The sequence below is a fragment of the Pristis pectinata genome, chromosome 4, assembly GCF_009764475.1.
Source record: "Pristis pectinata isolate sPriPec2 chromosome 4, sPriPec2.1.pri, whole genome shotgun sequence".
NCBI lineage: Eukaryota > Metazoa > Chordata > Chondrichthyes > Rhinopristiformes > Pristidae > Pristis > Pristis pectinata.
This window is the reverse complement of record NC_067408.1, coordinates 3,192,234-3,209,331: the sequence shown is the minus strand read 5'-3', so window position 1 is coordinate 3,209,331 and position 17,098 is coordinate 3,192,234. Positions and strand designations below refer to the sequence as shown.

Sequence of the window (17,098 nt, the reverse complement as noted above, 5' to 3'; positions counted from 1 at the left end):
TTCCTCGGCTGCCTTGAGGAACGGCTTCTTCCCCTTCGCCATCAGATTTTTGAATGGTCCATGAATACTACCTCGTTATTCCTTTTGTTTTGCACTATTTTTTTTTGTGATTTGTAATAATTTTGTCTTTACGCTGTACTGCTGCCGCAAAACAATGAATTTCATGACAGAAGTCAGTGACAATAAACCTGATTGTAATTCTGGTTCTGAACACTCCCATGAGACGAAACACCTTCAGTGTTTACCCTATCTGGCCCCTAACAATCTTATGTGTCACCTGTCGTTCTTCTAAGCCTCAATGAGCACAGACCCAACCTGTTCAATCTTCCCATAAGATGATTGTTTCTGGGATCATCATTTGAAACTTCTCTGAACTGTACCCATTGATAATATCTTAAGATTTATTTATTGGTCACATGTACATCGAAACACACAGTGAAATGCATCTTTTGCGTAGAGTGTTCTGGGGGCAGCCCGCAAGTGTCGCCACGCTTCCGGCGCCAACATGGCATGCCCACAACTTCCTAACCCGTATATCTTTGGAATGTGGGAGGAAACCAGAGCACCCGGAGGAAACCCACACAGACACGGGGAGAACGTACAAACTCCTTACAGTGGCCAGAATTGAACCCGGGTTGCTGGCGCTGTAATAGTGTTACGCTAACCACTACACTACTGTACCCCAGTACCATTTACAGTTGTAGTAAGACTTGTGTCCACCAGCACAGTGGTGGACCGGGCTGTGTCTACTACTCTCTCCAGCCTCTTGCGTTCCTGTGTGTTGGAAATGCCGTACCAGGCTGTGATGCAACCAGTCAGGCCTCGGTTGCTGTGTGTGTGGAGTCTGCACGTTCTCCCTGTGACCGCGTGCGTTTCCCCCGGGTGCTCCGGTTTCCTCCCACATCCCAACGATGTGCGGGTCGGTGGGTTAGTTGGCTGCTGTAAATTGCTCCTAGTTTGTTGGTGAGGATTGATGTAGGATTCGTGTAAATGGGTGATTGATGTTCAGTATGGAATCTGTGGGCTGAAGGGCCTGTGTCCGTGCTTTCTGTGACTCCATTTTCACTCTATGACATCTTTACAGGCGCATTCCAAATACAAGGATGTGACTGCACTGGAGAGGGTGCAGAGGAGATTCCCCAGGACATTGCCTGCATTGGAGGAATTTAGTTATGAGGAGAGATTGGACAGGCTGGGCTTGTTCTCCCTGGAGCGGGGGAGACCTGATCGAGGTCTATAGGATTATGAGATGCATAGACAAAGACTTTGCCCCGTGGTAGGGGTATCAAAAAGGTGAAGCTGGATCGCTGACAGCATTTAATAGGCATCCAGAAATAGGGGACTAACTTAGATGGGCATCTTGTTTGGCATGGACGAGTTGGGCCGAAGGGCCTGTTCCCCTGCTGTATGACGCTATATCATTGAAATATGGGCCCAGATTCCATTTGTCTTTCTGATTACCTGCTAACTGCCTCCAAAGAGAACAACTTTACATCTTCCCTCATTACAACTGCATTCACCATTTTGCCCCCACACTTAACATTGTCTCTCTGTGAACTGCCTGTATTCTCCTCTGTAGCTGCTCTTGTATCATCTCTGTCCATTTGCTTCCTTCCTCTGAGTCATTAATGTATTATACACAGCTGCTGTAAACATTTACTGGTGTGTTGTTGTGGTCTGAGACGCTGGAAGCCAATTCAGCAAACTTTCAACTGGAGAAATCTTCAAGAGTAGGCCATCTGGCCCCTCAAGCTTGCTCTGTCATTCGATGTGACACCACCGTCCTGCACAGTTCTTGTATCCTAAGTAACAAAAAAAAGGCACATGCAGGGAATTCGGAACAAAAACCAAAAAAGTACTGGAGGTGCTCGGATCCTGAAGGGTCATTCATTCTGTTTCTCTCTCCACAGAAGCTGCTTGGCCTGTTGAGTGTTTTCAGAATTTTCTGTATTTTTTTTCCCCAAACCATCCGATTCTGTTCCTTCTGGAAGTCCCTCTTCCTCTGCCTTTGACAGGCTCAATGAAGTGAGTCTCCTTCCTTCTTGGGCAGGAAGAATTCCAATGATTGGCACCCCTCGGATAGAAGAAGATAAAATAAGAAGGTCCTCCTTCTCTGATCCTTATCCTGAGCCGATGGCTGGTGAGTCCAATTCACGGCACAGGAAGCGGTCTTTCCAAAGGAAGTTGATGTTGCATAGAAAAGGTGAGCAATTTAGTTCCTGGGCATCAGCATCTCAGAGGATCTATCCTAGGCCCAACACATTGATGCAATCACGAAGAAGGCACGCCAGCCCCTCTACTTCGTTAGAGTTTGTGGAGGTTTGGTACGTCACCAAAGACACTTGCAATAGATGTACAGTGGAGAGCATTCTGACTGGTTGCATCACTGCCTGGTATGGAGGCCCCAATGCACAGAATCGCAAAGAGGCTGCAGAGAGTTGTAGACTCAGCCAGCTCCATCAGGGGCACAACCCTCCCCACCATTGAGGACATCTTCAAGAGGCGATGCCTCAAGAAGGCAGCATCCATCACTTAGGACCCTCACCATCCGGGACATGCCCTCTACCATTGGGGAGGAGGTACAGGAGCCTGAAGACCCACACACAACGATTCAGGAACAGCTTCTTCCCCTCTACCATCAGATCTCTGAATGGCCCATGAACACTACCTCACTATTTACTTTTGTAATTTATAGTAACTTCATGTCTTTGCACTGTACTGCTGCCGCAAAACAACACATTTCACAACATTACAAGTCAGTGATAATAAATCAGACTCTGACTGTTTATCTGCAACACCTTGTCCCCAGGTTGGATCCAAGCATCTGCGGCCACTGCTCCTCTCATTATTGAGCTGATGTAAATCCCTCCATCCCCTCACTCGTTGCTCTGACCAACAATACTGAGGCACAAGTTGTTCTTCCGCCTGATCAGTCTCACCATGATGATATTGCCCAGCTGTAATTGGAATTGGTTTTCTTTTGTCACAAGTATCGAGATAGAGTGAAAAACATTGTTTTCCATGCTGTCCATACAGATCATTCCAAACATAGGTATGTTGATTTGGAATTGGTTTATTATTGTCACAAGTACCAAGGTACAGTGGAAAAACTTGTCTTGCATACCGTTGGTACAGATAAATTCATTACACAGTGCATTGAAGTAGTACCGGGTAAAAGCAATAACAGAATGTAGAATATAGTGTAACAGAGAAAGTGCAGCGGAGGTGAACAATGAGGTGCAAGGTCATAATGAGGTAGATTGGGAGATCAAGAGTCCATCTTATCGTATGAGAGACCTGTTCAATAGTCTATAACAGCGGGATAGAAGCTGTCCTTGAGCCTGGTGGTACGTGCTTTCAGGCTTTTGTACCTTCTACCCCGTGGGGGGGGGGGAGAAGAGAGGATGTCTGGGGTGGGAGGGGTCTTTGATTATGCTGGCTGCTTTACCGAGGCAGCGGGAAGTGTAGACAGAGTCCATGGAGGGGAGGCTGGTTCTTGTGACACGCTGGGCTGTGTCCAAATTTCTTGCAGTCTTGGGCAGAGCAGTTGCCATACCAAGCTGTGATGCATCTGGATAAGATGCTTTCTATGGTGCGTCAATTAAAATCGGTGAGGGTCAACCGGGACGTGCTGAATTTCCTTAGCCTTCTGAGGAAGTAGAGGTGCAGGTGTGCTTTCTTGGCCATAGAACAGTACAGGCCCTTTGGCCCACAATGTTGTGCCAACATTTTATCCTGCTCTAAGATCTATCTAACCCTTCCCTCCCACATACCTCTCCATTTTTTTTTGAGTCCTGCCATTAACCTTATATTCTGCCTTCAAATTTGATCTTCCAAAGTGTATCATTTCACACTTTTCTGGGTTGAACTGCATCTGCCACTTCTCAGCCCAGCTCTGCATCCTATCAATGTCCTGTTGTAACCTACATCAACCTTCTACACTGTCCACTACACCACCAACCTTCTTGTCATCAGCACACTTACTAACCCATCCTTCCACATCCTCATCCAAGTCATTTATAAAAATCACAAAGAGCAGGGTGGTTGTCTTGACACCATGTCACTAAGCTCTCTGAGATCCGGCCCACTATGGTGGTGTCATCTGTGAACTTGTAGATGGAGTTAGAGCAGAATCTGGCCACGCAGTCATGGCTGTAGAGGGAGTAAGGAACCAGCATGGGTTCAGTGGCCTCTTCCACCACAAGGTCTTTAGGTGATTAGTTGTGAGTTCTACATGGTACGTTATCCTCTTCTGGTTTGTGTGTCTCCTACAGGTACCAGATCCACACGGGGCTCCAACACTCCATCATTCGGCCGAGACAACCCAACTGCTTGCCCCTCAACCAAGTGACCCTGCCCCAGAAGCTGCAGGAAGCGGGCTACTCCACCCACATGATTGGCAAGTGGCACCTGGGCTTCTACAAGAAGGACTGCCTGCCCACCAGGAGGGGATTCGATACGTTCTTCGGGACGCTGACCGGGAGCACGGACTACTACACGTACGACAACTGCGACGGCCCTGGGGTGTGTGGCTTCGACCTCCACGATGGGGAGAACGTGGCGTGGGAGTACAGCGGGAAGTACTCCACTTTCCTCTACGCCCAGAAGGTCGCCAAGATCTTGGCCTCGCACAGCCCCAAGGAGCCGTTGTTCATCTACGTGGCCTTCCAGGCCGTCCACACCCCCCTGCAGTCCCCCAAGGAATACATCTACCAGTACAGGTCGTTCGGCAACGTGGCGCGTCGCAAGTACGCCGCCATGCTCACCTGCATGGACGAGGCCATCAAGAACATCACCCTGGCCCTCAGGCGGTACGGTTACTATGACAACAGCGTGCTGATCTACTCGACCGATAATGGGGCCCAGCCTTTCTCTGGGGGTAGCAACTGGCCTCTGCGAGGTCGGAAAGGAACGTACTGGGAAGGAGGGATCAGGGGGGTTGGGTTTGTCCACAGCCCCCTGATCAAGAAAAAGAGGAGGGTGAGCAGGTCGCTGGTGCACATCACCGACTGGTACCCCACCCTGGTATCACTGGCTGGGGGCAACCTGACCGAGAGTCCCCCGCTCGACGGGTTTGACCTGTGGCCCACCATCAGCAGGGGGAAGAAGTCGCCGCGGAAGGAGATCCTGCACAACATTGACCCCTTGCACAGTCCGGCCAAGTCCGGCTCCTGGGCGGAAGGTCGGGGTATCTGGAACACGGCTGTGCAGGCTGCGATCCGGCTGGGAGACTGGAAATTACTGACCGGGGACCCTGGCTACAGTGACTGGATACCCCCGCAGACCTATCCCAGCCTTCCCGGCACCTGGTGGAACCTGGAACGTCAGAGGCTGGGTCACCGCAGGACGCTGTGGCTCTTCAACATCACGGCCGACCCCTACGAGCGGGAGGAGGTGTCCGCCAAGCACCCGGCCGTGGTCAGGAAGTTGCTGGGGAGGCTGGCGCACTACGACAAGACCGCCATCCCGGTGCGTTACCCGGCCGACGACCCCCGGGCGAACCCAGAGTTCAACGGGGGCGCCTGGGTGCCCTGGGCGAGCGAGGACGAGGAGGATCAGTGGGCCAAGGGCACGGTCAGGGAGAAGACCAAGAAGAAGTCTTGCAAGATTTGCAAGCTGAAGTCTTTCTTCAAGAAACTAAACACGAGGATAATGTCCAATCGGATCTAGGAAGAGCTGTGGTCCATCGATGGGGGCCCATTGACCCAACGCTGGGAGCTGACTGGGTGCAAGGTGGACCTTAGACAGTGCCGTGAGGTGCTGAACACAGATGCTGGCCACTCTGCACGGATGAAGCATCCTTCCCCACCCACCCCACCCATCCCTCCCCCCCTCACTGGGTGGTGCAGTGGTGCAGCCTCACCTCTCCAGATACCTGGGTTCGATTCTGACCTCTGTTGCTGTTCTGGGTGGAGCTTGCGCATTCTCCCTGTGACCAGGTGGGCATTTTCCCCTGGTGCTCTGGTTCCTGTAGACGCATGGTGCGGGTTGGTGAGTTCATTGGGCTGCTGTAAATTGCCCCGGGTGGGTGATGGGGCAAATCAGGAGGTAGTTGATGGGCTTGTGTGAGGGAAGGGGTCCTGTGGAAATGAGCAACAATGGACCTGTTGGAGGAACTCAGCGGGCCGAGCAGCATCTGTGGGGGGAGGGGAATTGTCAACGTTTCGGGGCAAAACCCTGGCAGACGGCAATTCCTTCCCTCCCACAGACGCTGCTCCACCCGCTGAGTTCCGCCAACAGATTGTTTGTTGCTCAAGATTCCAGTGTCCTGCAGTCTCCTGTGTCTCCAGGAATGGAACTGATGGGACTGCTCTGAGTGCTAGCATCAGCTTCGATGGGCTGGTTGGCCTCCTTTTGACATAGATAATTCAAGGACCTAGGAGGGTAATAGAATTGTGTAGATTAAGGGTATTGTATAACCAATCCAAAGCCCTGTGCTAACAATTGTGAGACCAGAGTTCAGATCCCACAGTGACACTTAAATTGTTTAACTGAGTACTTCTGAAGTGGACCAACAAACCAAGGGTTCAGGGGCAACTGGGGATGGGCAATAACTGCTGGCCTTGAAATCACTTGCACCAGAACCTTGGGAAAGAGTTGTTCCAACAAGAGAACTTATTTCCTCTGTGGGAGATCTTTGGTACCAGGCCATTTGTAAGGCTCGGCTTGGTGGGTGGGAACCTGGATCTCCCTTGTGTGTAAAGATGTTAATGTCGGGGGCTCAAATGAAGTGAAAAACTGAGCCCTTGGTGCGTTAAGATAAGATTTCTTTATTAGTCACATGTACATCGAAACACAGTGAAATGCATCTTTTGCGTAGAGTGTTCTGGGGGCAGCCCGCAAGTGTCGCCACACTTCTGACGCCAACGTAACATGCCCACAACTTCCTAACCCGTACGTCTTTGAAATGTGGGAGGAAACCGGAGCACCCGGAGGAAACCCACGCAGACACTGGGAGAACGTACAAACTCCTTACAGACAGTGGCTGGAATTGAGAGTCTGTTTTGGAACCAGGAATGGATCTAATTGAATTGGGCAGAATTAACAGTCGGATGTAAAAGTGTGGATTGATCAGACAACCAGCATGGATTTGTTAAAGGTGGATATTCTTTGAAGTAGGAGCATTGATGAGGGAGATGGATTTCCAAATGAAATTTGATCAGGTCACGCATTCCTTGATTGACATGTTTGGTATGCATATTTCTGTATAATACCATAGACTCTTTGGAGTACGTGTCTGCGAGTTTTCTTTTTGCAATAACAAATAGCCCACCCCTCATCATGCACAATGTCATATCCCAAAATCCCCACGATACATTTTAGCTAGCCTTTTACAATTTATAAAATGTGGTGGAATTAAATGTTTTTGAGGAACTTGCCTCTGTTAAAATTTGGAGAATGGCGTAATTGGCTTGTCAAGATTGAAGGCCATGGAATAAGGGGCTGTAGAATCAAGGGGCGGAGTAATAGTGGGGGGTTATGTTCTGTACTGGAGCGATGTGCACATTGGGGTTCCCAGAGGCTGGGACAAGGGTCCCTGCTTCACGTATGGTAACATTTCAGATGAAGGACATTAATAGACCATGGGGATATAAACTGGAGTGGGTGAAGAGTTGGCAGGTGGAATTTAAGTGCTGAGGAAATGTGAAGTGTTGCAATACTGTTGGGAAGAATGAAAGACTAACTTCAAGAGCACAAGGACAAAGATCAGTGGGTATATGTTCATGGTTTGTTGTAAGTGGTAGGGAGGCTGAGAAAGTTTTAGAATAACCCTAGGCAGGATTGGGAGCACATCGATTGTCCAGCCCCCACAGATGCTGCCTGACCCGCTGAGTTCCTCCAGCAGATTACGTGTTGCTCCTGATTCCAGCATCTGCGGTCTCCTGCGTCTCCTTTGTGCTGCTCCACTGCGAAGTCTCTTCAAGGCTGTGGCCACTTTGAAGAAGTTCTCCACCTCTCTTCAGGAGTTGTGTGAGGCGCTTGCTCGCTGCTTCTACCCCAACTGCCCCCCCCCCCCCCCCCCCCCCCGATCTCTACTGCTCTCTGGCTCTTTGACCACGTGCTCACTCAGGCTGGTTCCCACAGCCACATGTCCTTCCTGGGCATTTGTCTCCACCGCCATCTTGTCTCACGTGGCTTCCAGCTCTGTTTCCAGACCTCCCAGTTTGTCCCCAGCAATGATCCTGGTATTTGCATTGCATTGACTGCTTCTCCCTCTGTATTCTATGTTCTACCCTCCCTGCCGTGCACCGATACCTGCTAGCCCTCCCTCTTCCTCTCCCACAGCTCCAGCTTATGCTGTCCACCATCTGCTACGGACCTCTCCAACACTTGGTCCTCTGCCGGTTCTTCTCCACGAAGGATCAGAAGCTCGCTCGATGCTGCTCCTCTTCGACCACCCATCCCAGTCTCTCGCTCCACCCCTCACTCCTCCGAGCCCTCCTCTACCCACCACCTCACTTCCCCCGAGCCGTCCAACCCACTACCCTCCCCTGACCTGACCATGTCTTCACCATCCCCTCCGACCTTCCCCCTCTGAGGAGGAACATTCAGTCCTCAGCAGGTGCCTCACCTTTGTCCCCCTGGCGCCCGCATCTCAAAGGGTTCTGCGCCCACCATGGTGCCAAGCTCTTCTTCCATCACCACGCCTACTTCGGCAAGGATTCCATTCCCCCCCCCCCCCCCCCCCCCCCCACAACCACCAACTCCTCCTCCCCTTGGACACCCCCCTCTGGCCTCGTGCCCTCTCTGGATCTTTTCATCTCTAAATTGCCGACAGAATGTCAACTGTCACCCACACCAACCTCCCCCCCTCTGAACGCACTGCCCTCCAATCTCTCCGCACTAACCCCAACCTCATCAAACCCGCAGACAAGGGCGGTGCTGTTGTGGTCTGGCAGACTGATCTCGCCCTTGCCAAGGCCAGACAAATGGAATGTTGGCCTAGAGGGATTGAATTTAAGAGCAGGGAGGTTATGCTGCAACTGTACAGGGTACTGGTGAGGCCACACCTGGAGTACTGTGTGCAGTTCTGGTCTCCTTACTTGAGGGAAAGATATACTGGCTTTGGAGACGGTGCAGGGGAGGTTCACCACGTTGATTCCGGAGATGAGGGGCTTAGCCTATGAGGAGAGGTTGAGTTGCCTGGGATTATACTCGCTGGAATTCAGAAGAATGAAAGGGGATCTTATAGAAACTTATAAAATTATGAAAGGGAGAGATATGATAGATGCAGGAAGGTTGTTTCCATTGGTAGGTGGTACACAGGGGACATAGCCTCAAGATTTGGGGGAGTAGATTTAGGACACAGATGAGGAGGAGCTGCTTTCCCAGAGAGTAGTGAATCTGTGGAATTCACTGCCCAGGGAAGCAGTAGAGGCTACTTCATTAAATATATTTGAGACACAGATAGATTTTTGCATAGTAGGGGAATTAAGGGTTATGGGGAAAAGGCAGGTAGGTGGATCTGAGTCCACGGCCAGATCAGCCATGATCATATTGAATGGCGGAGCAGGCTCGATGGGCCAGATGGCCTCCTCCTGCTCCTATTTCATGCTCATATATAGGACAGGCTCTTGGTGATGTTCACTCCTAGGAATTTGAAGCTCTTAACCCTCTGTTGGTGTAGACAGGAATGTGTGCGCTACTCCCTTCCTGAAGTTAATGACCAGTTCTTTTGTTTTGCTGACATTGAGGGAAAGGTTTATGTCATGACACCATGTGACTAATCTCTCTATCTCCTTCCTGTACTCTGACTCATCGTTATTTGAGATACGGCCCACTACAGTGGTGTCATCTGGAAATTTGTAAATGCAGTTAGAGCAGAATCTTGCCATGCAGTCATGAGTGTATAGGGGGTGCTGTACCATTCCATGTTCTAAGCTAATCTGTCTGTGGTCTGTAAAACGTAGACCTTTTACTGGTTCTTGTCCACCTCGAGAGTTTCAGACAAATGTAAACTGGGGCCAGATCCAGAAGTGGGAGGGGTGAAGGGTCATCCATCACCTTTGGTAGGACTAAGCTACTTCCAGTTTCTCCTTTCCAATCTTCTTTTCAGCCATTAGAGTCCCTCTACTTGGCAGTCTGAGTAAAGCCTCAGATGGTAACGTAGTTGAAATGCTTAGAACTTCCTCAATAGCCCAGTGGGGAGATGATTTGAACCGATGCTACTCAGTTTGAGGCCCATCCTTGCCCTTCCTCATCCTTTAGATGGACAGACTCCATGAGCAGCACCAGTCTAAGGATCAATGTCCTCCCTGGACCCAGCTGGTTATCTCGAGCAGGGAAGGGTGGGGCCAAAAGCAGGAGGGATCCTTCACCACGGCTGCCTACAGGTCCAGATTCCACTGTATCCATCCTGAGGGAGGGATTGTGATGTGGGAGAGATGCTCACCACACTGCGTGGGGTGTGGATGTTGGCCGCTAGCAGTGACTGCCCCGAGGAGGATGCAGATGTGGAACGTTGGAGATGATGCAGAGTCCATTGCCAGTGAGAATTTCCTGGAAAAATCTAGGGGTTGGCCCAACGGTCTGGTATTCCAGATGTGGACTTGCCAACACCCTGCACAACTGTAACTAAACCTCCCTGTTTATTAATCTCCCCCAACCCTTTCGCAATAAGGGTCAACATTTCCAACATTGAACTGTTTGTTGGATCCACAGCAAAAGACAAACTTCTGGATGAACTTGGCGGGTTGAGCAGCGTCTGTCGCCAATATCCTTGCAGCGAGATTTGCTAGGGTGGTTCGGGAGGGTTTAAACTAGTTTGTGAGGGGGAAGGGAACCAGAGGAGTAGGTCAGAGGAAGAAGGGGATGGGGAAAAGTCAGATCAAACAGGTAGAGAGGCTTTGGGGAAGGAGAAGCAGAATACAGGCTATAAAAGTAGTAAGGTAGATGGACTGAAGTGTGTTTACTTAAATGCAAGAAGTGTCAGGAATAAGGGGGATGAACTGAGGGCTTGGATAAGTATGGGGGACTATGATATCGTGGCTATTACTGAGATGTGGCTGACGTCAGGAGAGGAGTGGATATTGAATATTCCTGGTTTTCGGTGTTTTAAGAGGGATAGGGAAGGGGGGAGAAGAGGAAGAGGGGTGGCGATACTGGTCAGGGACACTGTTATGGCTGTGGAAAAGATGGATGTTGTAGAAGGATCATCTCTGGAGTCCGTATGGGTGGAATTAAGGAACAAGAAAGGAGCAGTTACTCTACTAGGAGTATTCTATAGGCCCCCCGGTAGCAGTAGAGATATAGAGGAGCAGATTGGCAGGCAGTGTTTGGAGAGAAGCAGAAATAACAGGGTTGTTATAATGGGAGACTTCAACTTCCCAAATATAGACTGGAACCTGCTTAGTGCCAAAGGTTTAGATGGGACGGAATTTGTTAGATGTGTCCAGGAGGGATTCCTGACGCAGTATGTTGACAGGCCGACTAGAGGGAATGCCGTGTTAGATCTAGTTTTAGGAAATGAACCGGGACAGGTGAAGGATCTATTGGTGGGTGAGCATTTGGGGGACAGTGACCATTGCTCCATAACCTTTAAAATTGTCATGGACAGGGACAGGTGCAGAGAGGACAAGAGGTTTTTCAATTGGGGAAGGGCTAACTACGAGGCTATAAGGAGAGAACTTGGGAGTGTAAATTGGGATGTCCTTTTTGAAGGAAAATGTACCATGGAGATGTGGTCGATGTTCAGGGATCTTATACAGGATGTTAGGGATAAATATGTCCCAGTGAGGCAGAGAAGGAATGGCAGGGTGAAGGAACCGTGGGTGACGAGAGAGGTGGAACGACTTGTTAGGGAGAAGAAGGTAGCATACGTGAGGTATAAGCAGCAAGGTTCAGACAGGGCCCGTGAGGAATATAGGGTAGCGAGGAAGGAACTTAAGAAAGGGCTGAGGAGAGCTAGAAGGGGACATAAAAAGGCTTTGGCTAGTAGGGTTAAGGAAAATCCCAAGGCCTTTTTCAAGTACGTGAAGGATAGGAGGATGGCTAGGGTGAAGGTAGGTCCGATTAAGGACAAAGGTGGGAGAATTTGCCTGGAGGCGGTGGAAGTGGGAGAAGTTCTGAATGAGTACTTCTCTTCGGTATTCACCAGGGAAAGGGGTCTTGATGATGCGGAAGGGAGTGCTAGTAGGGGTAATGTTCTCGAGGTTGTTGATATCAAGAGGGAGGATGTGTTGAAGTTGTTAAATAATATTAAGACAGATAAATCTCTGGGGCCTGACGGGATTTTCCCCAGGCTGCTTCGAGAGGCTAGGGAGGAGATTGCTGAACCGCTGGTAAGGATCTTTGAGTCCTTGTTGTCTACGGGGGTGGTGCCGGAGGATTGGAGGGTTGCGAATGTTGTCCCCTTGTTCAAAAAAGGTAATAGGGATAGGCCAGGGAATTATAGACCGGTGAGTCTCACTTCTGTGGTGGGTAAGCTGTTAGAAAGGATTCTAAGGGATAGGATTTATGAACACCTTGAGAATCATGGACTGATTAGGGACAGCCAGCATGGCTTTGTGAAGGGAAGATCTTGCCTCAAGCCTGATAGAGTTCTTTGAGGAGGTGACCAGGAAGATTGATGAGGGCAGTGCGGTGGATGTGGTTTACATGGATTTTAGTAAGGCGTTTGATAAGGTTCCTCATGGTAGCTTCTTCAGAAGGTCAGAGGCCAAGGGATCCAAGGAAGCTTGGCTGTGTGGATTAGGAATTGGCTTGCATGTAGAAAGCAGAGGGTTGTGGTGGAAGGAGTACCCTCGGATTGGAGGGCAGTGACTAGTGGTGTCCCGCAGGGATCGGTTCTGGGACCTCTACTTTTTGTGATATTTATAGATGACTTAGATGAGGGGGTGGAGGGCTGGGTTAGTAAGTTTGCGGACGACACTAAGATCGGCGGTGTTGTGGATAGTGTGGAGGGCTGTCGGAGCTTACAGAGGGATATTGATAGGATGCAGAGCTGGGCTGACAAGTGGCAGATGGAGTTCAATCCGGAGAAGTGTGAGGTGGTACACTTTGGAAGGACAAACTCCAGGGCAGAGTACTGGGTGAATGGCAAGGTACTTGGCAGTGTGGAGGAGCAGAGGGATCTTGGGGGTTCATATTCACAGTTCACTGAAAGTTGCCTCACAGGTGGAAAGAGCAGTTAAGAAGGCCAATGGGATGTTGGCTTTCATAAGTCGCGGGATTGAGTTTAAGAGCCGCGAGGTTATGATGCAGCTTTACAAAACTCTAGTTAGGCCACACTTAGAGTACTGTGTTCAGTTCTGGTCACCTCATTATAGGAAGGATGTGGAGGCGTTGGAGAGGGTGCAGAGGAGATTTACCAGGATGCTGCCTGGATTGGAGAGTATTGAATATGAGGAGAGGCTTAAGGTGCTAGGGCTTTATTCACTGGAAAGGAGGAGGATGAGAGGAGACATGATAGAGGTATATAAAATATTGAGAGGAATAGATAGAGTAGACAGTCAGCGCCTCCTTCCCAGGGCACCAATGCTCAAGATGAGAGGTCATGGCTTTAAGGTTATGGGTGGGAGGTTCAGGGGAGATGTCAGAGGGAGGTTTTTTCACCCAGAGAGTGGTTGGTGCATGGAATGCACTGCCTGGGGTGGTGGTGGAGGCAGATACATTGAACAGGTTCAGAGCTTGTTGGATAGGCATATGGAGGAACGTGAGATAGAGGGATATGCGGGAGGAAGGGGTTAGGTAGTGTGAGGGTGGTCTGATGGACGGCACAACATGGTGGGCCGAAGGGCCTGTTTTGTGCTGTATGGTTCTAAGGGCGTTTTGCGTTGAGACCCTGCATCAGGACTGGGCTTTTGCCCGCCTGTTTGTAATTCGTGCACCAACCTGGACGCTTCAAGAGGCAATTAGGGATGGGAAATAAATGCTGGCCTTGCCCATGGCATCCAGATCTGGAAAAATGAATAAACGCACCAGGTTCTAGATGCCTCTACGAAGGAGGTGATCTTAGTTTTGAGTACCTAAGGGGAAGATAACCAAGAGGCAAAGTAATATCCCACAGAAGTGGGGGGTAATGGATTGCCAAGGGTAGAGATTCGGCCTCTGACCTGCACCTCATCCCAATCGTTACACTTGGAGCCCCCGCAGACAGATCGACCTGACCTTTTAGAGTCATACAGCACGGAAACAGGCCCTTCGGCCCAACTGCTCCATGCTGACCAAGACACCCATCTAAGCTAGTCAAATTTGGCTCATATCTTTCTAAACCTTTCATATTCATGTACCTGTCCAAGTGTCTTTTAAGTGTTGTTAAGGTACCTGCCTCGCCCACTTCCTCTGGCAGCTTGTTCCATGTATGGACCACCCTCTGGGTGAAACAGTTGCCCCTCAGGTTCCTATTAAACCTCTCCCCTCTTGCCTTAAACCTATGCCCACTAGTTCTCGATTCCCCAACCCTGGGGGAAAAACACTGCACATTCACCATGTTCCTGTTAAATCTCTCCTTGGTTCCAATGGAATGAATTCTGGAAGCAGAGTAGAATGGACTGATACTCAAGTGTAATGCAATTGGCAGTAATGGCAGGGAATAAGTTTCTGGGGAATAAGTTTCTGGGGAAAACATTGCCTTGGAGCTATCTCCTCTGATGCGCTGAGTAACTTCACCCGTCCTTGCCTTATACATGACTCCTGTACTGCACCACTGTAATTGAACCTTAGCCAGCTCCCTGAAGTGACCCAATAAATCACCCAGTTGCCGTTGCCTTCTCCACTAATCTGGGATTGGTCAACAGGTGCTGGTTGTCACCGACATCCCTCTCCGATCTCCAGAGATTTATTTTGGGATTGGGTGGAAGAGACTATTGATCCAACTGACGCCTTAACTGGATTAAACTGGTCGGATTCAAAGGGTCAAGATCCCTACCTGAAACTTAGTTATTCCAAAGGTTAAGACATTGAAGGAAACCCCAAGGTTTATTAGTGTCCTGGCCCATTTTTGATGAAGTTGAATATCCATGAAGACTTGGCCAATTATTTTTTACGTTGTTTATTTAATATTGTGATCGATTGTATGTGAAATAAATTGAACTAATGGGAGCTGAGGTCTGGTGTTCTCATTTTTCTTGTAGTCTCACTTTCTTCTAACTGCTGCCTTCCTTAGTTGCATTTCAGCTTATTGAGATCAACAAAGTGGCAAGATACCTGTGTATCTGTCCAACATTTTTATTTCCCTTTTAAGTAACAAATTCTTGGGCAGCTGGGTTTCCACCATTCATTCCCATCCCAGGACCAATGTGGTGAATTACTTCTGCTAAATGTGCCCCAGGGATGACGGGTCAATTAACCATGCACTGGGTCCTGAAGACCACCACCAGTGTTCTACTGCCTGAAAGTCCGTCATCTTGCTTGTAGTCCCCCATTCTGAAAGAGGTGGCACAGCAGGTAGTGCAGGACCCCATATTTAATCCTGACTGCTGGGGGCATCACCGCCTGGTATGGAGGCTCCAATGCACAGGATCGCAAGAGGCTGCAGAATGTTGTAGTCTCGGCCAGCTCCATCACGGGCACAACCCTCCCTGCCATCGAGGGCATCCTCGAGAGGCGGTGCCTCAAGAAGGCAGCATCCATCATTAAGGACCCTCAGCACCCGGGATGTGCCCTCTTCTCGTTACTACCATCGGGGAGGAGGTACGGGAGCCTGAAGACCCACACTCAACGATTCAGGAGCAGCTTCTTCCCCTCCGCCATCAGATTTCTGGATGGTCCATGCACCCATGAACACGACCTCGTTATTCCTTGTTTTTTTTTTGCACCATTTATTTACTTTGTAATTTATAGTAATTTTACGTCTTTGCATTGTACTGCTGCCGCAAAACAACAGATTTCACAACATATAAGTCAGCGATAATAAACCTGATTCTGATTCTGACGTGCAGAGGGATCTTGGGGTTGCAAGTGCATAGCTCCCTGAAAATATCCACACAAGTCGATAGGGTGGTAAAGAAGGCGTACGGCATGCTTGCCTTTATTAGTCGAGGCACTGAGTTCAAGAGTCAGGAAGGTAGGTTAGGTTGTATCTGGAGTATTGCATTCAATTCAGGTCGCCCCATTACAGGAAGGGTGTGGAGGCGTTGGAGAGGGTGCAGAAGAGGTTCACCAGGATGCTGCATGAATGGTCCATGATCACTCCCTGATTTTTTTTTGCACTATTTATTTATTTTTGTAATTTATAGTAATTTTACGTCTTTGCACTGTGCTGCTGCTGCAAAACGACAAATTTCACGTCATCTAAGTCAGTGATAATAAACCTGAGTCTGACGATAAGGTAGAAGGAGAGGGGGCAATGCAACTGGCAGGAGCTGGCACACAACTCGACTGCCTCCCTGCTTTAATGTGACCGGATTCATTTACAGCTCTAATTACAGCTTTCTAAATGAATAGTGTCGGAGGCTGAGGAGTGACCTGGTAAAAGTTTATATAATTCTGAGAGGCACAGATTTTTCCCAGGGTGGAGGTGTCAAATACTAAAGGGCACAGGTCTAAGGTGAGAGGGGGAAAGTTTAAAGAAGAGGGAAGTTTTTTTACAGAGAGTGGTGGGTGTCTGGGACTGGCTGCCAGGGGTGGTGGTGGAAGTAGATACACAGAACATACAGCACAATACAGACCCTTCGGCCCACAATGTTGTGCCGACCTTTAAACCTCACTTAAGACTATCTAACCCCTTCCTCCCACATATCCCCCTATTTCAAATTCCTCCATATGCTTATCTAGTAATCTCTTGAATTTGACCAATGTACCTGCCTCCACCACCGCCTCAGGCAGCACATTCCATGCCCCAACCACTCTCTGGGTAAAAAACCTCCCTCTGATATCTCCCTTGAACTTCCCACCCATTACTTTAAAGCCGTGCCCTCTTGTATTGAGCATTGGTACGACAGTGGTGTTTAAGAGGCTTTGAGATAGATATATGAGCATGCAGGAAATGGAGGGATATGGATCATGTACAGGCAGATTGGATTAGTTAGATTGGTATTTTGGTTGGTACAGACATGGTGGGCGGAAGGGCCTGTTCCTGGGCTGTACTGTTCCATGTTCTAATAAATTAAATTAGAACATAGTGGTGGTGGCGAGGAAGAGTGTTTAGGGAGGTGGA

The 17,098-nt window shown here is 49.3% G+C and overlaps 1 protein-coding gene across 1 annotated transcript in view; it reads left to right on the top strand.

Annotated features, from left to right (window-relative positions):
- The window catches only part of LOC127569298 (arylsulfatase I-like), a 36,667-nt gene extending 28,666 nt beyond the window's left edge, over positions 1-8,001 (top strand). The window contains exon 2 of the mRNA XM_052013809.1: positions 4,275-8,001. Coding sequence (XP_051869769.1) covers positions 4,275-5,670 — 1,396 coding nt within the window. The 3' untranslated portion in view covers positions 5,671-8,001. The remainder of the gene's footprint in view (positions 1-4,274) is intronic.
- Positions 8,002-17,098: the final 9,097 nt, after the last annotated feature.